General features: G+C 41.2%; 1 protein-coding gene across 2 annotated transcripts in view; it reads left to right on the forward strand.

Annotated features, from left to right (window-relative positions):
* Nucleotides 1–25,661, forward strand: part of slc12a2 (solute carrier family 12 member 2) — a 219,469-nt gene that overhangs the window by 67,840 nt on the left and 125,968 nt on the right. For both annotated transcript variants that reach the window (XM_060841259.1, XM_060841268.1), the window contains exons 2-4: nucleotides 3,922–4,041; nucleotides 10,301–10,376; nucleotides 17,724–17,819. In XM_060841259.1, coding sequence (XP_060697242.1) covers nucleotides 3,922–4,041; nucleotides 10,301–10,376; nucleotides 17,724–17,819 — 292 coding nt within the window. The remainder of the gene's footprint in view (nucleotides 1–3,921; nucleotides 4,042–10,300; nucleotides 10,377–17,723; nucleotides 17,820–25,661) is intronic.

A 25,661-nucleotide genomic window follows, 5' to 3' on the forward strand; every position in this document is an offset into this window, starting at 1 on the left:
TCCAGAAAATGTTAAAGATGTTATGGAATACACAGTACTCCAATTCACCTTGCTTTCTATCAACCTTGGTCTGAAAAATCTTGTTCAGATTTGCATATAAAATACGAATTCTAAGACTGTAACTGTAAGTAAGCAGATATAAGCCATTATCAACTAAAACTGTAATCCCATTTGGAACTCTAACCTGCTCAACCATCCTAGAACCAATGCCCTAGTTGTTGACAAGCAATAAGTCTATCATTGATGTGTGGGCTAGTGACAGTCATCTTGGCACCTCTTGGCTACAGATTGTCTATAATGTGAGCTTCAGTTACTGCTTGTTTAATGGTTATTTGGTATCTCTGTGCATGCCAGATATTTGCTTTCAAAACTACAGCCACCCATCTGAAACAGTGCTTTTCTGTACAGTTCTTGCTCATTTCAGTGCCCAGTTTTTAAAAACATCAAGACAGTTGTATATCGTACATCATGAGTTTTAAATATTTTGTGGATGGCCCTCTTCCTTTTTAATTTGGTGACTACATTGTCTCATTTCCAATGTTGTATCTTCCAACACTCATTGACTCCCATATGATGGCAATTTTCATTTCTGGTCTGTTTTCATTAAGTCTAGGGTGACTCCTGCCCATCCTTGTGGATTTTGTTAATTTTGAACTTTTTTTAAAAAACCCAAAAGCTCCAGCTCATTCACTTCAACTTTTTTCTTTGCAGCTCACCCAAGGGGTGTCACATATTCCACGGTTCAGTTTCTGGAAGGCTCAATTACCTGTTTTTAAGAGCTTTTACTTTCTTTAAACAATTCTCCATTGAATGCTCTGGATTGCTTTGTTTAAACTTCCCAATAAATCCACTCCTCCTCTTTTTCATCTGTCTACCTTTGCAGGTGGCAGTCCGCACTAAAGTTATTTCTCTTTATTACTTTAGAAATCATGGCTGGATTACAGGTCGTTGTGCTATAGGGTGTTCCGTCAGCGCAAGTTGCCTATAACGTGATTGACGGATTGTGGTCGTTGTTTGGATAATCTTTCTATGAACGGGTACAGCAACCTTCTGTAGCACGAAGCTGCAGAGGAACATAACTGTCAAGTTATAGCAGGACTATCTGTATTTCACAGAGTAACTTGCTTTCCTTCCTACAATTTAAAAATCTTTCAGCTGCATCTCGAGGACTGTATATTAATCGAATCAAATTTATTCTTCCTAAAGCTTCCAGAAACCACCTCTGGGGCAGTTGAGGAAGTGGAGCCAGTATTGTCCTTGTCAATGAAGTTTTAAAAAATTCTGTATCAATCTTGTGCTCAGTTCCATTATAATATAATTATCTAATATTACTACTGCACCATAACTTGATTAGTTAGTGTTCTTAATTGTTAGGTGCTTTTAGCATTCATAAGCACCTAATTAGATTGTAAACAAATAATTGTTTGTCATTGATCCTCCATTTTGTTATTAAAGGCACCCAAGGTTGTTTGAGTTAAAGCAATTAAACTCTGATTCTAAATTACTTATGAAGTCCATGCCCCTCTCAGTTACGAAACCTCTTTTCACAATTTTTTTATACACCGTTGATTTTAAGTGCAGAAGAAATTATAGCACTTTGACAATCAAAAAAACTAATAATAATAGATGACATAATGCATGCTTGCATCCGCGTTAGTTTGGTGTGGAAAATGTTCAGATTTTGATTCTTTTGAAACTTGATTTCCGATTATAGTGACAAGCTGAAGACCAGAGTCAAAGGCTGTTTATCCTTGTTGAAAATCTGGCTTATGGTAGAGGGACAAAAAAGGTCAAGATGTGTTTAAATCCTGCATTTTCTCTGGGTGTGCTATTTAAATTCTGATCTCCAGAGCATCAATTCTCTGAACAATTGTGGTTTCTCCTACGTTTGTTCTGTGTACACCCATGTGAACAGGAAGTGCCAAGTATCAACGGTTTTTTTTTCCAAGAAGCATTGTTTGGCAAAATTTTTTTGTGTGTCAAGGGGGACAGATCAGTACCGTACTGTGTATTTTAGTGGAAATCCTTTCTTTGCCTTAAGGGACTTATTTGTAAAGATTGCCTTTTGAAAGGAAAAGTTAGAAAATCCTTATCGCAGCACCTGATACCATTTAGATGTTATCTCACTTTTTATAAATACAAGCGAAATGTTTAAACCCATCAGCTATCTTTATTGGTTCAACTTAAGCATGCTTATGATGCTAGTGCAGGTAAATTATAGCTGAAAATGTGTTGCTGGTTAAAGCACAGCAGGTTAGGCAGCATCCAAGGAACAGGAAATTCGACGTTTCGGGCCAGAGCCCTTCATCAGGAATTCTGATTCCTGATGAATGGCTCTGGCCCGAAACGTCGAATTTCCTGTTCCTTGGATGCTGCCTAACCTGCTGTGCTTTAACCAGCAACACATTTTCAGCTCTGATCTCCAGCATCTGCAGACCTCACTTTGTACAGGTAAATTTATAGCACGTCTTCAAAAGCAGCATTCCCTATTTCAGTTTATTGCTGATGGAAATACGAGATATCACTAGGTTGATAAATGTAACGTGCTAACTCCTTTTGTTTGTTATGCAGTTAATTTTTCACAGGTGCTGCACCTGACATCTGGTTTTAACCTGAGTCTTGTTTGTACTCACTGTGTAACTTTTTTAAAATAAATCTGGCTGTTGGGTTAGGATTTGTGTGTAGGAGTGTGGTGACTTCTGAAATCAGTAATTTCTTTGTACATTGGAATGCTTGCTATCTCTTTCAAAGCTTTGAAGAGATTTTTTTTAGAATAGTAGCAGTCACTATCGTAAGTGACAACCTTCATCTATCTATATCTATCTTCGCCCCTTTGTCTTTTACTCTAAGTAACCTTAACATCTCTTCCATTTGCTCCTCTTGTCCTACATCAGCTCCTCCCCCACCCCGTAGAGAAAAGAAGAATTTGCCAGCCCCCTTTGTTTCTACTTAAATCAAACTGAACTTGAGGTGTTGACTTTTTTTTGCCCTCTACAGATGCTGCCAGATCTGTTGAGTTTCTCTCGTTTGTTTGTTTGTTTGTTTGTTTGTTTGTTTGATATTCCACTTAGTTTCAGTGTCATATTCAGAGTACCACCAAAAATATGCTATTGCCTACAATAGTCCCACCTGCTTGCTTGCATGCCCATATGTCTGTCCTTGACATGCTGCAGTGTTGCAGTGAAACAGCATAAACTGCAGGTACATCTCATCCTCAGACTGGGTACTTTACATCCTTCTGGACTTGACATTGAGTTCAACACCTTTTTAAAATTGTGAACCATTTCTTTCCTTGCTTTTAGCTTGTTGTCATGTCCTCCCCTCCCCATTCCTATTAAAGTTCATTTTCAAGTGTGGCTGGAGATGCACCGTGGTTCTGCCATTCTCACATTCTGATTCTCATTTTCTGTAAACTACTGACACTTTTAGAATTGTGACTTGCTTTTGTGAAATATGAACTTGATGATTTAATTCACTGATCTCATTATGGATTCTGAGTTTGTCCTTGGCAGTTAGTTGATTAACAGGTCTTTAGTTACCAAGTTACTTCTCTACACTTTGTTTAAAAAAAAGTTGTCTCATCTATATACTGATTTTTGTTTGTTGCGAATTGCTGGTTCCTTCCCATTCTGTTATGTTAACTCCAAAACAGCAGCATTACCTCCTATTTACCTGAACAAATGTTGGATAATAAAGCTGACTTCAGAGATGGTTTATTCTTGCTTGAATGTTTGTTTTCTTTCCTTTATCCATTTCATTAACTTCAATATGATAACAAGTGATATATTGCACAATGTGTGGTTTTTTGAATTTGGCATTCAGTAGTTAGCTATTACCTTTATAAGGGAAATCTGGAATAACTTCCTAAATATTATGATTTGAAGTGAGAGTTTATGAAACTAAAATCTTTTTGTTTTGCAGGAGCCTTTTGAGGATGGTTACGCAAATGGAGAGGAAGCCAGTCCAGCTGAGGAGGCTGTGTCAAAACATGTTGTTGACAATAAAGGGGTTGTAAAGTTTGGCTGGGTTAAAGGTGTTCTGGTGAGTAATTGCTGCCTTTCTGCTTTCAGTAGGTAAAACAAGAATATTTAGTCATCAGTTTTCAATTTCTTTTTGGGGTGGCTCAGTGGCTAGCATTGCTACCTCCCAGTGCCAGGGACCCGGGTTCGAATCCAGGCACTGGCAGCTGTCTGTGGAGTTTGCACACTCTCTCCTCGTGTCTGTGTGGGGTTTCCTCTGTGTGTAATTTAGAATGGCCAATCCACCCTAACCTGCACATCTTTGGACCATGAGATGAAATTGGAGCACAGTGTGTTCAGAGATGTGTAGGTTAGGTGGGTGAGCTTTGTGAGATGGGAAATGCAGAGTAGGGGCTTGTGTCTAGATGGGGATGATCTTTTGGAGGGTCAGTATGGGCCAAATGGCCTGTGTCCACACTGTAGGGATTCGATGATTCTGTGAACTTTGTGAAGCTGTTACTTCTAATTTTTGTGAAACCGTTTAGAAATCTTCTGATTTTTGTGTTGGTATAACTTATGACACCACTTGGTTTTTAGCACCAAAGTGGGCAGCTTACAGCAAATGTCTCCAATTTTTATGTCTTTGCAAAAGTAGATTTCTTTTTGCAGGACTGAATTTCTGGACTTTGAAGGTACAACAACCACCTCTGCATGTCTTTTAGCTCCACAATAAAAGTTAATGCTGATATTCAGGCAAAGTTGTTGCTTTATATTGATGACTTCTTCCTAATTCATAGTACCCAGTTCCAACTCTCTCATGCTGCGTCGTTATAAGAAAAAAGGAAAGCAGATTTTTTTCCCCCTGAAAGGGTGAAGCTTGTGCAGGGTGCTTATTTTAATGTGAAAGTTAGTGTTCGTCACTGCTTTTAATGTTACTGCAAATAGCATCTTTGTTGCACTCCTAATACACTCTCATTTTGGGGGAGAAATGCATGCAAATAAACTGACGGCTTTTAATATCAAATTGCATGAGATCTAATGGACATTGACTGTATAATTCTTTTTTCAACTTTATTTAAAAAGTCCCTGGCAAATTACTAGCAATTTACAGATTATAAATTCTACAAGAAAGCGGTAATAATTTAAGCAGCTTCAATTTGAGTTAGTTCACTGTTAAATATGATAACGAGCCTGCAATAATGTAAATCTCAGTAAATAATTGTGATTCTGAACGTATTATGATATTTCAAGAGGTTTTTGAAGCTGTTGATTAGAAGGACCCATTTCAAATGGGTTAATAACCAAAATTACAATACAGTGAAATACTTGTCAATTGAAGTTGCTGCATGCAAAAAAAGCAAGCTGTAACAATGCATTTGGGAAAATTGTTATTTGGTGTTGGTGTGGGTAGGTGTATGCACCTCGCTGCAGTCTGTTTAACCTGAGCAGGAGCCCAGAGGGAGAAGAGCACAGTTCCCATCCCACCCAATTACAGCTGATTTAGAGTTAGAGATGTACAGCACGGAATTAGACCCTTCGATCCAACTCGTCCATGCCAACCAGATATCTCAGCACCTGGCCCATATCCCTCCAAACCCTGTCCGTTCATAAACCCATCCCGATGCCTTTTAATTGTTGCAATTGCACCAGCCTCCTCCACTTCCTCTGGCAGTTCACTCCATACATGTACCACCCTGGAAAAAGTTGCCCCTTGGGTCTCATAGCTTTCCCCTCTCTCCCTAACCCTAGGCCCTCTAGCTCTGGACTCCCCCACCCCAGGGAAAAGACTTTGCCTATTTACCCTATCTATGCCCCTCATGGTTTTATAAACCTCTATAAAGTCACCCTCAGCAGCATCGTACACTCCATACTCTGACCAATAAAGGAAAGCATACCAAATGCTGCCTTCGCTATCTTGTCTACCTGTGACCCCACTTTCAAGGAGCTATGAACTTGGTCTCTTTGTTCAGCAACACTCCCTAGGACCTTACCATTAAGTGTATAAGTCCTGCTAAGATTTGCTTTTCCAAAATGCTGTACCTCGCATTTATCTGAATTAAACTCCATCTGCCACTTCTCAGCCCATTGGCCCATCTGGTCAAGATCCTGTTGTAATCTGAGGTAACCTTCTTCGCTGTCCACTACACCTCCAATTTTGGTGTTATCTGCAAACTTATTAACTGTACCTCTTGTGCTCAAATCCAAATCATTATTTGATTTAAAGTTCCCTGCAATACCCTATAAAACTGTTTAATTATGAGGCTTCCCCTGCAATCCAGACCAATGGATATCTCTGTTGTCCCCAGACTGAGTATCACTTTCCCAGTTGCTCTCTTAAAATAATAGAGGCATTAACTGCCAAAGCAAGTGCTTTGTCCTGAAACTTCTTTGTATGAATATGACACACTATTGGACCTCTCCTGGCACTTGATCAAACGATCCAGCATTAACCTCCTTGTTCTTTCCATTCCCTACAAATATTCTTTTTGAAAACTTGAAATACTGCCTGCATCAACCACTCCCACATTCAAGCATTGCATGTGGAGACAGACCGACAAGTAAACTTGCCATAGTCTAACCAGAGCTTAAAGCTACTCAGAGGGGACTGGTGGTTTAACCCAAAGGTCACCACGCCTCAGTGAAGGGGAGAGGTTGAGAGGGAGCGTCCTTACCTCCTGGTAACCTCTGTCAGCGTGGGAATTGATCTCCTAATTTTAATGTTTATTCTTCATTGCAATCCAGCCATCTGAGTTATCTGATGCATTTTTCCATGAGTATTGGTAGAAGGGACTACAACAGTGCTGGTAGAGTCTAGTTTTCACTGAGGTGCGCCACTGAAACCATTGTAGAATAACACGTTTTCAATTCTGCTTGATGTCCATGTGGTTCTGTTGGTCACGAACAGCCGAAACGTATTCAACCCCAATCTGTACCCACGTGGCCCGGCATATTCCCCACTTCTCTTTTTATACTGTCAAGCCCATTTCAGGAGCAGCATCAGACTTCCCTAAATACAAGGGCTTCGCCAGGTGAAGCTGCAGCATGGGGCTACCTGCAAGCTGAGCAGTGGGAAGCCAGTGGATCAGATCTAAACTCTGCAATCCTGCCACATCCAGTCACAAACGGTGGACAATGTAATTACTAAAGGGAGGAGGCTCAAATATTTCTGTTCGCAGCGAGGCCAGCATTTGCTGCCGTCTCCGTGGTGATTAGAGATATGGGTAGTGGTGAGCTGCCTCCTTGAACCACAACCTGCATGTGGATGGACCGATAGCACGCTGAAGCTGGGAAGGGGATTCCAGGTTTTGGATCTGATGACCGTGAAGGACCAGTGATTTCTAGTTCCACGTTAAGAGAGTTTGCAACTTGGAGGAGAACTTGCAGATGGTGCTGCTCTGAGATGATAAAGGTCAGAGGTACTTTTAAAGAGTGAATGTGTAAGTATTTTTAGATGGTGCACACTGCTTCCACTGTGCAGTGGTGATGAAGGGATTATATGGTGAAGGTGATGTGGTTCAGTCAAGTAGGCTGCTTTAGTCTGGATGATCTCCATCTGCGCTTAGAGCTGATACCCAACTGGGAACATGGTGAGCATTCTGTCATGGTCCAGATTTGTGGTTTTGTAGCTGGTGGCTGCACATTGGGTAGTCAGGAGATGAGTTACTGAAGAATTCTTAACTTCTGTCCTGCAACCATAGTATTGATGATGCAAGTTCAGTTCAGTTTCTGGTCGACTATAACCTTCTGTGATGTTAACCATGATGTGGAGGTGCTGGTGTTTGGACTGGGATGGACAACCTTTTTTAACAAAATGAAACCAGAGACCTGTAGAAGGCCAAATACAATAACTAGCCACCTTGAGAGGTCTTGGGTCATCTGACCAAAGGCTTGGCAAATAAGTTTCATGAAGGAACAAGAAGATAGCTTGGGAAAGGGTACATCCACTCCAGGACAAGGGCATTTCAGCATGGACCCAGAGGAAGTGAGATCCTTTTTAATGAATATTTATTCTTCTCCTTGGTGTATACCAGTACCATGGTAAGACTAGGTGAGCGTGTGGTGATATTTGAGGATATGCCAGTATTAGAAAAGAGGGTGTGTTGCATGTTTTTGAAAAGGATTAAATCCCCAGGACCCGATGGATATCTTAGGATACTGAGGGAGGCAAAAGGAGATTGCTGGGGTCTTGACAAAGATCTTTGTATCCTCTTCAGCCATATACAGTGTCCCAGCGGAGAGTAGCCAATGTCTTTCCTTTGTTCAAGTAAGACAACAAAGATAATCCAGGAAATGACTAGCCTTTGAGCCTTGCATCCATTTTAGGTAATGTATTGGAGAAAATGTTTAGGGACGGCATTTACTAGCATTTGGCGGGAGAAGAAATTGATTTATTAGGGATTGTCAGCATGGCTGTGTGCAAGGGCAGACTTGTCTCAAATTTTGATCAAAATTTTTGAAGAAATGACAGATTGAGGGTGGGTTATGGATGTTGTCTACATGAGCTTAACTAAAGCATTTGACAAGGTCCCTCCTGGTAGGCTGCTCCACAAGATTGAATTGTATGGGATCCACTTGAATTGATTTGTTGGGTACAAAATTGGCTGGGTCATAGATAGAGGTTGGTTGTGGGGGGAGTGTTTTTCTGATGGAGGTCTAGGACTAGTGGTGTTAGAACATTACAGTGCAATCCAGGCCGTTCAGCCCTCAATGTTGTGCTGACCTGAGGAACCAATCTGAAGCCCATTTATCCTACACCATTCCATTTTCATCTGCATGTTTAAGGACGTTTTAAAATGGTCATTGGATAAAGTTGGTGAGTCTACTGCTGTTGCAGGTGGTGCAATCCACACCCCTACTACTGAGTAAAGAAAATACCTGTGACATCTGTCCGATGTCCGTCTGTCTGTGTCCCCTTGTGCTAGCCATCTCCATCTAAGGAAAAAGGTGCTCACTGTCCACCCTATCTAATCCCCTGATCATGTTGTATATCTCAATTAAGTCGCTTCTCGACCTTCTCTCTAATGAAAACAGCCTCAAGTCCCTCAGCCTTTCCTCATAAGACCTTCCCTCCATACCAAGGAACACTAGTGTTCTGCAAAGATCAGTGCTGGGACCTCTTTGTAATGATTTGGAGGAGAGTATAGGGAGTGTGATTAGTAAATTTTGGAGATTACATGGGAATTGGTGGAGTTGTGGATAGTGTGGAAAGTCATCTAAGAATACAGCTGGCTATAGATCATTAAGAAGGTTGGGTAGAGAAATGGCAGATGGAGTTAATCTGGACAAGTGAGGTCATGTGTTTTGGGAGGTCAGATACAGGAGGAAAGTACACAATAAATGGATGGACCCTGGGGATATGGGACTAATTTTGGTTTGGAAAACTTGATCAACATAGACAATTGAGCTGAAGGGTCATTTCCATGCTCTCTCTCTCTCTCTTCAGGGTACTGATATACAGAGGGATCTTGGGGTGTATGTCTATAGCTCCCTGACTGTGACAACACGCTAGATATGGTGTATGGCATGGTTACCTTCATCGGTCAGGCCACTGATAATAAGTTGGCAACTCGTTGCAGTCAAATGAAACTTCAGTGAAGCTATGTTTGGAACATTGTATGTAGTTCTAGTTGTCACTCTATGGAAAGGATGTAAGCTTTGGAGAGGGTGCAAAAGTGGTTTATTAACTGTAATGAAAGTTTGCACAAACTTGGATTGTTTTCACTAGAATGTCGTAGGCTGATGGCCCTGATTAGGAGTATATCAGGGTGAAAATGTCAAAATCTAGGGGGTGTAGGTTTAGAATGAGGAGTGGGATGTTCTAAGAGGGTGGTGGGGGCCTGGAATGCACTTCCAGGGGTGGTGGTAGAAGCAGATATGACAGCCACATTGAAGAGACATTTGGACAGAAACATGAACAGACGGAATAGAGGAATATGGGCCAAATGCAGGCTGATGGGATTAGCTACAAATGGCATCATAGTCCGTGCAGACATGGTGGGCTGAAGGGCCTGTTCCTGTGTTGGACTGTTCTATGTTCTGCCTTAAAGATGGAGAGTGAGGTTGGTGTGTACATCCCAGATTCTGAGGCTCGCGTAGTTGAAGTCATGGTTATCAAAAGTGGTGCAGTTTAGATTAGGGATATATAACAAATAATATTATGATGAATAATACTGTTAAGCTGTAACACCTTTTTAAATGGTGATTCAGAATAAATTTAAACACTGATTTATTCTGCTTAATTTGCTGTCTGCTTGGCTGCCACTGTAAATTGGTAAGAATTTGGAATATGTGATCATCCATCGTTTATTTGTGCTTTCTTGGAATCTTTTCCTGTCCACTAGGTACGATGTATGCTAAATATTTGGGGTGTGATGCTCTTCATCCGTTTAACATGGATAGTTGGCCACGCTGGAATAGGTATGTGAAAAAACTTAGATACTTCCAATCATCGATTTTTATCAAGTGTCACATGTTAGTGTTTAAGTGTTATTTTCACTTTTTTGTGTTAAATGATTGTCATTTGCAGCAGTGTGTTAAATGCAACATATGTGGTGTCTTCTGTCCAGACCTCTTTACTTGCTAGGTGTTAAAATTGTGCACTTTTTTCCCCCCCACAATTGACAGTGTAATGTTTATAACTTGGTGTTATAGCAAGCTATAAATAAACTTCCATGAGAACCTTATTTAAATTTTTGGTAAACCTTTCCCAATTAGGCTGCAGTTCTTCAGGAAACTTGAGTTAATCAACTAACTTCCTGAAATACCCATCCATGAGCATAATGCTGTTCCCATACCTGTATCTGTGAGGAACTGGATTCGTTGCTTTCTGTTCTGCATTAAAGGTTTAAGTTTAGTCGCTACAAATTAATTACAAAAGCACCTAATATTCATTATATTGAAAGATGAGGTGGTTTACTTCCCAATGAAATATGAATATTTATCTGGACTAATTTTAAATTCCTTTGAAATGCAATGGAAAGCGATAACTTGAGGTTTTTCTTTCCTGGCATCTTCGTTTTGAATTTGTACATTGCTACTGCAAATTGCTTTCCTGCAACCAATTAAAGAAACAGTTTCCAAGGCAAAGCTGTATTAATCAGGAAAGATTATGGATCGGGCAGCTCATTAGGACAAGGGCTGCATCCGGATTAGTGGCTGCCAATTGTGCTTGCGTTGCAATAGAAAAATTTTGATCCACCCGAAAATGTTAATAGTTGTTACACATTGGCAATATATTTCTGCTTGGGCCAAAAAAAAGTTATTTTGCAAAAGTACATTTGGAAGTCAATGCCTGAATTGGAAGGTGGAGTAAGGGCTAGATCTCCCACCAATTTGAATGTCACATGACTATAAAGTTTACTGATTGTTGACGATTGATGATCTGTTTTAAATTTACCAACTTTTTACAGATGGTGGCCCTAAAGGCTGGAGATATGTTGGTGCAATAATGAACCCAGTAACTGCAAGCCAGTTATTTGGAACCTGGGACTAGGAAAGTTTTTCAATCATTAAGGGCACCACTCTCAATCTCTTTGACAAGTGTGGATTAGTTGAGGAAAGTCAGTATGGGTTTATTCAAGTTGATTTTGGTTAAGTTTCTATAGTGAGGTGACATATTTGACCAAGGTCGTGTGGTGTAGTCCTGAAATTCTAAAAGATATTTGGTCAAGTGTAATACAGCAGGCTTGTTAGCAAGGTTAGAGCCTATATAATAAACTGGATGGTTATCAAATTAATGAGTGACTGGAACACAAGCAATACACCATGCAACCACATTTCTGCAATGGCAACTTGTATCAGAACAATTTACCTCCATTTGTGCCTTTGGATCTTCTGTTGTGTTTTGATTTGTGTTCAGTTAGACTGCCCTTAATTTCGCAATTTGGGGGTGGGGACGGTTGGGAGGAATGAAAGATGTTGCTTGGTTTGTTGAAAATTAGCTCCTGATGTTTGTGAAGAGGGGCTCAAGCATTGAGAAATATTGGGAAAGATCAAAACGTAGGTTGTGTGGCTAGCCTCTGTGAGACTAAGTATTTTGCGGATAATTAGTCTGAAGGATTCTAAATAATACAGCTTTATGATTTTTTTAAAAACAGCTCCACTTTTTTTTAAAGTAAGGATATTTCTTAAAAGTAAGACTGCCAATAGCAGCAAAAGTTTCAATGACACAACAGTATGTAATTGGAACTTCATTCTATAATTTTTGAGTTCTGTCAGCCCTGTTCAAACCCCTTTTATAGATATTAGCTCATGTTTGTAAAATGAAATATCTGGATTCTAGAACACTGTAATTGACTGTGTGGAGTTTGCATGTTCTCCCCGTGTCTGCGTGGGTTTCCTCCGGGTGCTCCGGTTTCCTCCCACAGTCCAAAGATGTGCGGGTCAGGTGAATTGGCCATGCTAAATTGCCCGTAGTGTTAGGTAAGGGGTAAATGTAGGGGCATGGGTGGGTTGCGCTTCGGCGGGTCGGTGTGGACTTGTTGGGCCGAAGGGCCTGTTTCCACACTAAGTAATCTAATCTAATCTAAAATGAACTGGTTATTGTTAAAGAAAATGCCCCAATTACACTCTTTTGATTAACTCTAACTCTAGCTTGGGTCTATGTTTGTAAAGTTACATCCCATTGCATCCTGCTCCTAGATTAAATGAGACCATCCTGTTACAACCTTACTGTTGATGATCAGGTCCACATTGTTTCTCCCAGTTCTGTAGTTTTGTTGAATTGAAATTGTCAAATAATTTGAATTACAAATTGTATTGAGTTACCAATGTATCATTGATTTTCAGTTTTGTCATTACATGGACATTCCACCCACCTGTTGATCAGTGTTTCTTTTGTTCTAGAACATTTAACTTTTTTTTTGTAAATTTTAACATGGGATTCAAAAAGCTACCGGTTGCAATCTGTGAAATGTAAACCTTGGCTGTGCCCCGGAGTTGTAGATTCTCCCATAAGAGGAAATCGTTCCATGTCTACCTTGTCAAGATACCCTTTACGTTTCAAATAAAGTCACCTCCTTCCTCTAAACTTCCATATTGGACTGAGGGGTACACAGAAGGTGGTGGCATGTACATAATGAGCTGTCAGAAGAAGCGGTGGAGGCTAATACAAATACAACATTTAAAAGGCACCATCTTGGGTACATGAACAGGAGTGATTTTAAACGATATCGGCTCAATGTTGGCAAATGGGATTAGATTAGTTTAGTTTAGGGTATCCCATCAGCAGGGACAAGTTGGACTGAAGGTTCTGTTTATGTGCTGTACAACTCTAACTCTATTTCAAACCTAGGCCATCCAACCTTCTCCACATCAAACAACCCTCTTGTTCCAGGTATTCATTCAGTAAATAAGCTGAGAACTGCCTACAATGCATTGCCTGCTTTTCTTAAAGAAGGTGATTAGTGCTGTATACAGACTCACCTGTCCGATAGAATGAAAGATAAACTCTCTAGGTTGATCTCTTCTCCCTTTTGCAATCATTCTGTTAACCTTTCTGATTACTTGCTAACCTGTGCATGAAGACACCCAGATCCCTCTGCATTTCAGTTCTGTAATCTCATTTAGCTGAAATACTGCTTTTTTAAAAATTCTTTTTTCCACATTATATTCCACTTATCATATTGCCCACTGGTTAAACCCATCCTTTGTGAAGGGTACATAGGGAGTCTACTTTCCTGTATATCTTTGGCTCATCAGCAAACTTGGCCACTGTACATGCCACCTGACATCTCGTTCACTTCGGCATTGGAAACCGTTGAATTCTCAATCCCTGTGGCACACTTGTTGCATCTTACCAACTTGAACATGATGCATTTATATTCACCCTCAGCTTCCTGTTGGCCAGCTAAACGTCTACCCATATCAATATAGCATCCACTACACTTTGGGGTTTTATTTTCTATTTTAAACAAAAACACCTTCTGTAGATCTAGGGATATCCATTCACCAGGTCCCATTGATCTACAGCTAGAATTTTATTGCAAGAGTACAGTTATTCTGAAATATCCGCTGCAATATCTGTCACTTTATTTCTATTGATGTGTTCACTATACTAGCATGCCAGTTTCCTTCAGTCATCTTGGGAGTTTGTGCCTTTAGTATTTTACATCCTTAAAAAAACTAAATAAGGCTTTGAGCCAAGTTCCTGCCTTTTTCAAAGGCAAGATTGAATTCCACTCCACTCCAACGAATCTAGCTCTGCCCCTCGTTTTTTTTTCTGCCTGTTACCCCAGGTGAGGCTTCCTACCTGTACCTATGCAGTCACCTTGCCTGCTCTCCTGTTATGCTGCCTGCCTGTTTCTGGGTCCTTGTCTTACCTGCTCCTCTAACACCGATCAGGAGAAGAATATTGATCTTCCTGTGTTCATCTAATATAGTATGTCTGTCACTAACTTGAAAAGAGAGGAATGTACTGTTTCAAGAAACAGATTTCCCGTGTGTTATTCATTGACACAAGCGGTGCTGCATTTACAAAATTTATTCCTGCCATCAGATGCAGATAAAATTTTATTTTTTGTTGTTCCTCAATGGATTTGCAGTATCCTATACTCACATTGATTGATTGTTTAGTTCAGTCAGAAATGGAAATATTTGCCAACAGTACTAGTAGCTAGCATGCAATTTGATGGTGTGATTAATCTGCCCTGATGAAGAGTTTATGCCTGAAATGTCAACTCTCTCTTGCTCCTCAGATGCTGACTGACTTGTGCTTTTTCAGGGCCACATTCTTTGACTGATTCTCCAGCATATGCAGTCCTCACATTGTCTCTGATTTAAGCTGCCTACTTTGCTGTATAGGTGTCTTGTGGGTGTTCCATTTAATCTGCCCACTCATTTTCATATAGAATGTGAAATGTGTGTCTGCATGTTGATATTTGGGCTTTCCCAATGGGTGATTAATTTGAGTAGGTGCAAAATCTTCTGAGAAACCATGATCAGTGGAATAATCAAATCATACAATATAGAAGAGGCCCTTTGGCCCATCAAGTCTGTACTACCAAAAATGTTCTACTTACACAAGTTGTTCCCTTTGCAGAGGACCAATGATCTTAAATGTTTTGACGTTTCAAGTGCTTAGCCAGGTATATTTTGAGGTTTCCCACCTCCACTATTCTCCCAGGCAATGCATTCCAGACTCTCTCCACCCTCTGGATGAAAATGTTTTTCCTGAAATTCCCTGTAAATGTTCCAGCCATTCATCTTTTAAGTGTGTGCCCCCTTGGTCCCCTTTTTGATTTAAAGGGACAACTGCTTTCTATTTCCCCATTCTATGCCCTCATAATCTTCTATGCCTCCATCAGGTCCCCTCACAGTCTTGTGTTCCAAAGAAAATGTTAACCCAAGCTTATTCAGTTGCCTTTACTGAGATGCTCCATTTGGGCAACATCCTGGTGAATCTCCTGCACCCCGTCTAGTGCATTCGCATCCTTCCTATAGCCTGGTGACCAGAGCTGCACATAGTACGCCAGCTGTGGCCTATCCAGCCTACAGAACACTGTGCAGTCCTTCTAACTGGTCAGGACCACCTAACTTTCCATAAACTCCATTTGAAGTTTCAATGTAGCTTTCTATTCCCTCTTACTTTTATTCAGTTGTTATTCTCTTGTACAATTTTTAATCTTGCCATTTATCACTGAAAGAACAAAAAAAAACTAGGAATGATGGCTATATTGAGCTGTCATTTCTTTCTCGAGTTCATCATTACTGTTTCTAGATTTTGTTTAAATTCTATAATGTTGCAATATTTTATGTGGACCTCAAAGTTTGTGAGAAGATTTGTAGCTCGGGTGCTCATTGTTGTAGTTCTGTTCGCCGAGCTGGAAATGTGTTGCAGACGTTTCGTCCCCTGTCTAGGTGACATCCTCAGTGCTTGGGAGCCTCCTGTGAAGCACTTCTGTGATGTTTCCTCCGGCATTTATAGTGGTTTGTCCCTGCCACTTCCGGTTGTCAGTTCCAGCTCTCCGTTGCAGTGGTTGGTATATTGGGTCCAGGTTGATGTGCTTATTGATTGAATCTGTGGATGAGTGCCATGCCTTTAGGAATTCCCTGGCTGTTCTATTTGGCTTGTCCTATAATAGTGTTGTCCCAATCGAACTCATGTTCCTTGTCATCTGCGTGTGTGGCTACTAAGGAAGCTGGTCGTGTCGTTTCGTGGCTAGTTGGTGTTCATGGATGCGGATTGTTAGCTGTCTTCCTGTTTGTCCTATGTAGTATTTCGTGCAGTCCTTGCATGGGATTTTGTACACTACATCGGTTTTGCTCATGTGGACCTGCCAGAGATCAGCTGATGGATGTGTGCCTGGAGAGTAAATATGCAGTGTCTGTAATGTTGTACTTGCAGTGCACATGGACAGGTTTTAAAAACACTTGCTGCCTATTGATTAGGCAATATTCCAACAATTAAAGGTGGCTGCATACTAATGCTATATTTTAAATTCAGTCGCTGAACATGTGCAATATGACCCTCCATGAAGTATAAATAGGAATGAAGGGAAGTTTGGCAGGATACTTGTATGTTCTATGCCCGTGGAAGTTTGAAAAAACCCCATGGTGGATTTTCACACACTTTGTCACAATTCTGCACGTGTTCACTTGCATCACTGTGATGCTCCATGCAGTGCGATTGTTGTGCTTGCTACATATAAGAATCAATCTTTTGGAAGTTAAATATGGTTTGTCACCTTGAGCATTTGCAAGGATTAAATGCAATAACAGCCATTCAAGGAAGCATTTTAAACCAAGAATGAGGGTTCTTTTGGATAAGGCTTGTAAAATAATCCTGTGGCATGTTTCCAACTAGACATCTTTTATGCGTCATTGTTCAGTCGCATTATAATCTACCTCCACATCTGAAGCTTTTTTAGGTCTCTGGATACGCATTATACTTCCTTTCTTTTGTGTTTATTCAATTGTTATACTGACGTTCCTTTTTAGAAATTAAGTCTTTGGAGACACTTCTTTTTTGAAAACAGAAGCTGCTCGTTTCCGAGTTGGACTGCTGATTTGTTCTGTGAAGGGAGAGGTAGAAATGAGCTAATGAGCTAAATTAGAAAAGGGAAAATATCTTCAAAAGTGACTTGTTAACCTGATTCTATATTGTGGAAGATACAAGCAAGCCAAACCAGCCCTTGAATTTCTCAAACGTTGGAAGCTACTGTCATTAAGAATCTTGACATACTATAGAACCAGCTAACACTTCTTTTTGGCATATGTTTCAGATTGACCTTTTGTGAAGATTCAAGGCTATCAGTACAGTTGTCTGCTTTTTTTTTTGAAAATTTTATTTACCATACAGGTTAACACTTTGAATATTCAAATCACTTGCTTAACTCCTTTTTTTTGTGTGAAATAGAGTTGTGTGGGGACTGTGCTCCTTTTGCGCATAGTATTGGAGAATAACCTGACAGGGAAAACAACAGAATTTTATGATACAGCTGCAAGTAACAAGCAATGCTAGTTATTAGTTTTTAAACAAAACTGTCAGCTGCCCATGTTGTAATGAGGTAGTGATTAAATTTGAAAGCTGATTATTTTGTAAAATGCTTTGAAGTTGCATTACAATCCAATATCCCTCTGTGTTGCAATTTTGTCTGAACATATTTCTGACTGTCCAAAAAATGACATCAACCTTTAAATTGCTGTTTCTAGCTCCTACCTGTATGTTTAGAAATACTGGAAATTATGAAGTTCTTTGCTGAAACATGAGTTTGAATTTTATTTCAAACCCATTTGTCTGACTGACTGTTATTCTTCCGTAAACAGGTCTTGCTGTTTTAGTCATTGGCATGGCAACTGTTGTGACCACTATCACAGGACTATCAACATCTGCTATAACGACCAATGGATTTGTTCGTGGAGGTAAAGGTTTCAGGTTTCCCCCTTTTGCAGTGTATTGATGTCAGTGTGTCTGTGTGTTTGTGATAGATATGCTATGTCTCTGGAATAGTTAAAGAATCTCATCACATTTCCACTCCATGTGGTTGCTTGCTTCACACATAAAAGAAGGATAAAAATGAATCATGTTTTTGATCAGTTATATTTCTTTTTCTCTATCAACTCTTTGTTTATCACTGGGAGGTAAAAAGATGAAAGATGCCAGTAATCCATGAAACAACATTTTAAGACTACAATAACTCTCTTCTTTTATTCATGTGTTTAGTTAGTAATTTATTGGTCTGGTATAGTTTGCTGTACTGTTGAGAAACAGCCGCTGTCCCTGCTGGGTGTGGATTCATTTCAAGGTGAAGTTTTATTTTTAACTGTCTTGGATTTGCTCTGACTTCCTGCAGTGAAATACAATGACCGAATTCTGTGGTTGCCTAGCTGCTGTCAATCAGTGCCCTACGCAGAGATACTGGTCTGTTCACTGAAGTTCCCTGAAGTTTCAGATGAAAACATCTTAACAGTTTTGATCAAGATGCAGGATCATCTTGTTTTCATATTCAATTCTAATTGTTCTTCATTAAATCGCTCATTATGTAATTGCTCTGGAGAGACTGCAGAGAAGATTGACTGACGAATTGTAGCGACGAGGAGAGATTTTGGGATTGTTTTCCTTGGAACAGAGACAGCTGAGGGGTAATGTGATTGAGGTATGCAAACTGAGGGGTAAGAGTAGAGTAGGCAGATGGAATTTGTTTCCCATAGCAGGCACCTCCAAAAGAAAGGTCACAGCATCCAGCTGAGTGGCAGAAGGTTTAAAAGGGATGAGAGGAATTTTTTTTTAATGCAGAGGGTGGTGGATGTCTCGAATTTGTGCCTGAGTTTGTGGTGGAGGTAGAGACCCTAAAGTCTCTTGAAAGGTACCTGCATCTGCACCTTATTTAAATGCTGTAAGCTGCAGGGCTATGGGCTGTGTGCAGGAAGATGGAATGAGAAAGGGCTTCAGGGTGTCTCTAGGTGGCCAAGGGCAGGATAGGCTGAATGGCCCCATTCTGTTCAGTAACATGTGTGTGGTTCTGTGATGCAGTATCCACTTTTCAGGGTTGCAGTGGTCAGTCAAAATTGGTCCTCCATTTTCAAATGTGCTCTGAAAGTGTTCTTATTCCATTTTTCTTAAAGAAAAGCAGCTGTTACTATGAGGCTCATCTCTGAGGAAGCTACAACTGAAACTTGAGACTAAGATGAGGAAGAACTTAATCTCTGGGAGTTGAGTCATTGGAGATCCTTGCCACAGAGCTGTGGGGGCGCAGTCCTTTTTAAGACAGATTCTCAATCAGACAGGGAATCGAGGCTTATGGGGAAAAAGGGAAGTGCACGTGAGGAATGTCTCTGGAGGCTCCTTGCCTCCATTCCTGATGAAGGGCTTTTGCCTGAAACGTCAAATTTTTTATTTTTAAATTTTTTTTTGCCTGCTCCTCGAATGCTGCCTGACCTGTGCTTTTCCAGCACCACTCTGATCTAATCATGAGGAATGTCAGATCAGCTATGATCCTATTGAATGACTGAGCAGGCTCGAGGGACATCTCCTGTTCCTATTTCTGGACCGAAGCATGTCCAGCAGCTTGCTTACTAATTTAGGTTGGTTTTGTTGTTACCATGCATACAAGCAATTATGATAGCGGTGTTCCCTCTTCTAGCTGCCTTCTGTCCATATCTCTGTCCTGCACCCCAGCCTTCAGCACACTGATCTGGTACTGTGAATACCTATGCATGATAGTGTTTAAATCCTACTGTTGAATTAATGCAACGTAACAGTCCTGTTGGGTCACCCTCCATTTCTCTTGGTCACAGTCCTACCCATTGCACCCATCGGCATCCTCCTGCCTAGAGGGGTCAGAAAAATTGAAAATAAGCTTGGGCACTATAGACCTGAGAGTTGGACATTGGTGAGTATGTTGGTGATTCTGAAAGCTAGGACTTGTATGCATTTGGAGAGGCAAGGACTGATTGGGGACAGTTAGCATGTTTTGTGCAAGGGAAATCGTGCCTCATTAATTTGAGGGTTTTTTTTAAAAGATGTAACAAAAACGATTGAGGGGTCCAGTGGTCAAACATTGCCAACATGGACTTCAGCAGTAAAGTCTATGACAAGGTTCTACATAGTAGACTGATTAGTAAAGTTAGTTCACGTGGGATTCAGAGTGACCTTGCCAGTTGGATACAAAATTGCCTTAATGGGAGGGGAGACAGGGTGGTGGGAGAGGGTTTCTAGACTGGAAGCCTGTGACTAACTCTGTTCCACAAGGATTGGTGCTGGGTCCCCTTTTGTTTCTCATTTAAATAAATGATTTGGATGAGAATATAGGCATGGTTCATATTTTTGTGTCACCCGCAAACTTTGGTGGTTACAGTGGATAGTGAAGAAGGTTACCTAAGATTACAAAGAGATCTTTATCAATAGGGCCATTGGGCTGAGGAGTGGCAGATGGAGTTTAATTTGGATAAATGCAAGGTGCTGCATTTTTGTAAAACAAACAAGGACAGGACTTAATTAGTGGTAGGGCCTTGGGTGGTGTTGTAGAACAGAGACCTAAGGGTTCAGGCACAATTCTTTGAAATTTTCATCACCGCTTGATAGGGTGGCTAAGAAGGCGTTTAACACACTTGTCTACGTTGCTCAGGTTTGAGTATAGGAGTTGGGATGTCATGTTGCAGTTGTCCAGGATGTTGGTGATGCCTCTTCTGGAATTCTGTAGTTCTGGTCTCCCTGTTATAGGAAGGATATTACTAAACTGGAGAGGATTTATAAAAGATATGCCAGGGTAACGGAGTGTTTGAGTTTTGAAAATAGGCTGGGATTTTATCACTGGAGTGTAGGAGGTTGAGGGTGACCTTTTCAGAGGTTTATAAAATCATGTAGCATATATATGAGTGAATAGCAAAGATAGTTTTCATAAGGGGTGGGGGAGTTGAAAACTAGGACATATTAAGGTGAAAGATTTCATAAGGACATGAGAAAAGTGGTTTGTGTTGGGGAATGAATTGCCAGAGAGAGTGGTGAGTGCAGGTACAGTTACAATGTTTTAAAAGGCTTTTGGATAAGTTTATGAATAGGAACAATTTGGAGGAATGGGAGCCTAGTGTAGACAGTTCAGTTTGGGAACCTGGTTGCATGGGCTGGTTGGACCAAAGGGTTGGTTTCCCAATGTATGATGCTATAAATGTTGGACCAGATTGTGGTGAGTTCCTGCTCTGGCCACTTTCCCAGCTGGTTTGGTGAAGACGTAGGGAATTCTAACCACTTTCCCAATGGAAATTCTCTTTCACACGAGCAGCCGTGCACTCTATAACCCAGCTGTTTGTAGGAGGCGGGAATATGACAAAGGATGGTGTCTTAGTGAAACTGACAGAGTGAAAGGTTTAATCATTGCACTGTGTCGAGTTGCACTGTCACCACGTTTTTTTGAGATTAGATTGCAGTGTGGAAACTCCCTTCGGCCCAATAAGTCCACACCAACCTGCTAAAGCGTAACCCATCCAGACCCATTCCCCTACATTTACCCCTTCACCGAACACTATGGGCAATTTAACGTGGCCAATTCACCTGACCTGCATGCCTTCAGACTGTGGGAGGGAACCCACGCTGACGCTAGGAGAATGTGCAAACTCCACACAGTCAGTCGCCTGAGGCAGGAATCAAATCTGGGTCCCTGGCGCTGTGAGGCAGCAGTGCTAACCACTGTGCCACCGTACCACCCACGTTCTGACCGTGTAGGTTAGAGAGGTCACACAGTTACAGTTACTGCTCATTTCCTTGGCTCCCTTCCAGCCAGGTCTCCTTGCTTAATAAAGGTGCTCTTTGGCTTCACTTTTTTTTCATTATTGAAGTCTCTACTCCCTCAGCAAACCTCCCTGTAGGAGTGAGAGTCCCTGAGGAGCAACCTTCTTCCATCTCCTCACCGTTTGTGGGTGCAGCAGGCCACAGTGAACTTTGTAAAACTGCATTGATCTTTTCTGTTTTAAATCCACGACCTTTCCTGTCCAAATAACCACATTGTATTGCCCATCCTCCACAATTTGGTGGGTGGGGTGGTAGGAACAAGACTTGCATTTATATAGTGATTTCCATGGCCATTAACTAGCATCAATCAGTTTACAGCCATGGGAGGACCTTTTTTGAAGTATAGTCAGTGTTATAATTGTCACCACAGACTCTTCCTCAACAGCAATTCAATGATAACTAGACAATCATCATTTTGTGGTGTTGGCAAGATCACTATTAGCACGGACACTAACTTTCTATCTCTCTCTTTTCCCCCCACCCTCCCCAACCCAAACCTGTCTTTTAACAGCCTCCCTGGCTGGTTACAACTGAAGATTAGTACTTTAGTGTGCTTAATATATAACTAATATTTTACTGTAAAGAGCCAATCACTTGTTTTGAGTTGAAGTTTATTACCCAGTAACACACATTGCAGCTCAGTGGGGTATAGAATCATTACAAAATGTAAAGTCTTTAAAATAAATGTGCAAAATCTCTAAACTCCATGATTTTTTTTTGTCCAGCCCAGGCTGTTGAAAATATGGACCGGGTTTCTGTACTTAACAAGAAATCACTATCTTTCACAGCAACTACATTCTAGATGCAGCTAAACTCATTAAAATCCCCCCTTATATATTGCAAAACATTATGCAGTGTTTTTAAAAAAAAAAACACATTGGCCAAGGTGACTTTAGGGAAATAATTCTGTCCCATTGCTGATCTGAAGATTGAAGCCAAACCCTAAATGTAACTCTGTCAAAGTAGCTTGTCGAAATTATTAAACTTGCTGGGTGAGGTGGTCAACATGTCCCTTCAATACTTTAAAAGGAGACTGGAAAGTAATAAAATTACAGTTATCCAATTGACTGTGACTGACTTCAGTATCACTGTATGTACAGTTTTTCATACCGGTTTGTCAGGTTTCCTCCGTCCACTTGCCTCGGAGTGGAGACGCTGGCATGTTTACACACGGAAAATAAAAATTTGAAGATCTTGGTTGTGTTGGCTACCTTTGAATGCCGTACTGTCATGTCTGTGAACCTTTTTTGGAAATTGCTTTGCATAAATGATCTCCTCTTGGTACCTGTCCTTCAATATTATCCATCATTTCTCACTGCTATTTGAGTGTGACTGTCAATAATTGTTTTTCCTCACTTGCTTAGTTAGCACTGATGAGCATTTTAAGGTTGGACCTGACTGCCTATAGTTTTTACCACCAGAATTTTGTGAAAGTGAGTGGAATGCAAATACTGTGGTGTGCTTAATGCTAATTTGAAAAACAGACCTGTAGGAAGCAGACTTTGCCCCAAGATCTGGTAGAAATGATACGCATGGCCTGTTTTGGCCAGTTGTAACTGCATGGCCAAGCTATCCGTGCCAAAGCTAATGGAGCAAGTTTCTATTTTAAGTTATCCCGTTTTGAGTCAATTGCTTTAAAATCAGATGGCCATTGTTTGAGATGACAGTTAAGTTTTGTTTAGGCTTCATTTTGCAGAGCTTCGGACTTGAGGTTGAGACCTAATTAGTGCCATTTTTTTCAATGGTCTTTACTGTAACCTGACCCCCTTCTTTCACTGCTCATTGTGAAGATCCAAGAGAGCGTGGGGTGGGGAGCCAGAGGCCATGAGAAAAAGCCCAACATATTTCTTTACACGCAAGAAATTTCTTTACATCCATTTTGCCGAGAGGTGTGAGGGAGGAGCAAAACACTGTTGGGAAGGTGAGTAAAACAGTTGAGAGAGTTAGGTTGGAAGCTGAAGAGCAGGACATGTAGAGTATTGATCCCAGGTTTGCTACCGGTGCCACGAGATAGTGAGGTGAGGAACAGGCAGCGATTCAGCTTAACACGTGGCCGTGAGGCTGGTGCAGAAGGGAGGGCTTCATATACCTAGACCATTGGGATATCATCTGGGGAAGGTGGGACCTGTACATGAAGGATGGGTTGCACCTGAACTTGAGGGGCACAAATGTCCTGGGTGGAAGATTTGCTGTGTGATTCGGGAAGGTTTAAACTAGATTGGTAGGGGGGGTGAGCTACATATGAGAGGGGATCAGTTGCAGATGGGGAAGTGACAGGATGTAGTGAATCTATTGGGAAGGTTTCTCACACGATGAAATGAAGGGATCAGCTAAAGTGTTTCTGCTTCAACGCAAGGAGTGTCTGAAATAAGAGTGATGGACTTCGAGCATGGATCAGTACTTGGGACTATGATGTGGCCATAACGGAGACGAGGGTTTCACAGGGGCAGAGGTGGTTGCTCGAGTTCCAGAGTTTAAAACATTTAAAAAGAATAGGGAGGGTGGAAAAAAGAGGGGGTGTAGCATTGTTAATCAGAGAGTGCATTACAGTGACAGAAACGAAGGTTGTTGAGGAAGGTCTGTCTACTGAGTCAGTATGGGTGGAAGTTAGGAACAGCAAGGGAACAGCCACCTCATTGGGGGTTTTCTACAGACCCCCTCCCAAATATCAGTAGAGAGATTGAAGATCTCATAGGCGGGCAGATTTTGGAAAAATGCAGAAGTAGCAGGGTTGTTGTTATGGATGCTTTCAACTTTCCCAATATCGATTGGAACCTCCTAAGTACAGGTGGTTTGGATGGAGCCGTTCTGTCGGGTGTGTTCAGGAGGGTTTCCTTACTCAGTATGTAGACGGACCAATGAGTGGAGAGGTCATTTTGGATTTAGTGCTTGGCAATGAGCCAGGACAGGTGTCAGATCTCACGGTAGGAGAATACTTTGGTTCAGTGACCACAGTTACTGAGGGAAGACATTTAATTGGGGAAAAGGAAATTATGATGCTATCAGAAAAGAGGTGGGAAGTAGACTGGGAGCAATTGTTCTGCATAAAGGGCACAGCAGACATGTGGAAACTATTTAAGAAGCAGTTGTTGTGAGAGATGCACGAATTTGTTCCTCTGAGACAGGTAAGAAGGGGTAAGATTAAGGAACCTTGGATGACGAGAACAGAGGAGCTTCTTGTCAAAAGGAAGAAGGCAGCTTACGTAAGGTGGTGGAAGCAAGGATCTAGCACAGCTTTAGAGGATTGCAGGTTAGCTAGAAAGGAGCTCAGAAATGGACTGAGGAGAGCCAGGAGGGGGCGCGAGAAAGGCTTGGCAAGAAGGATTAGGGAGAACCCAAAGGCATTTTACTCATACGTGAGGAATAAGAGAATGGTCAGGGAGAAGGCAGGGCCGATCAGGGATAGTGTAGGGAACTTGTGCGTGGAGTCTGAGCAGATAGGATAAACCCTAAATGAATTTTTTGCTTCAGTTTTCACTAAGGAAAGGGACCTTGTTGTGAATGAAAACTTGGGGAGCTGGGAAACAGGCTTGAACAGGTCAAGATTGATGAAGTTGATGTGCTGGAAATTTTGGCAAACATTAAGATTGATAAAGTCCCCAGGGCCAGACCAGATTTATTCTAGGCTGCTCCGGGAAGCGAGAAAGGAGGTTGCTAAGCCGCTGGTGAGGATATTTGCTGCCTCACTTTCCATGGGAGTCGTACCGGAGGATTGGAAGGAGGCAAGTGTTGTTCCTCTTTTCAATAGGGAAATCCCTGGCAACTACAGACCAGTTAGTCTTATGTCTGTGGTTAGCAAAGGTTTGGAAAGAATTCTGAGGGATAGAATTTATGACTTTGTCAAAGCATAGTGTGATTAAAAGCAGTCAGCATGACTTTGTGAGGGGCAGGTCATGCCTCACGAAGCTTATTGAGTTCTTTGAGGAGGTGCAAGACCAGTCGATGATGATCGAGCGTGGATGTGGTGTATCTGGACT

This window comes from Hemiscyllium ocellatum, chromosome 2 (assembly GCF_020745735.1).
Source record: "Hemiscyllium ocellatum isolate sHemOce1 chromosome 2, sHemOce1.pat.X.cur, whole genome shotgun sequence".
Taxonomy (NCBI): domain Eukaryota; kingdom Metazoa; phylum Chordata; class Chondrichthyes; order Orectolobiformes; family Hemiscylliidae; genus Hemiscyllium; species Hemiscyllium ocellatum.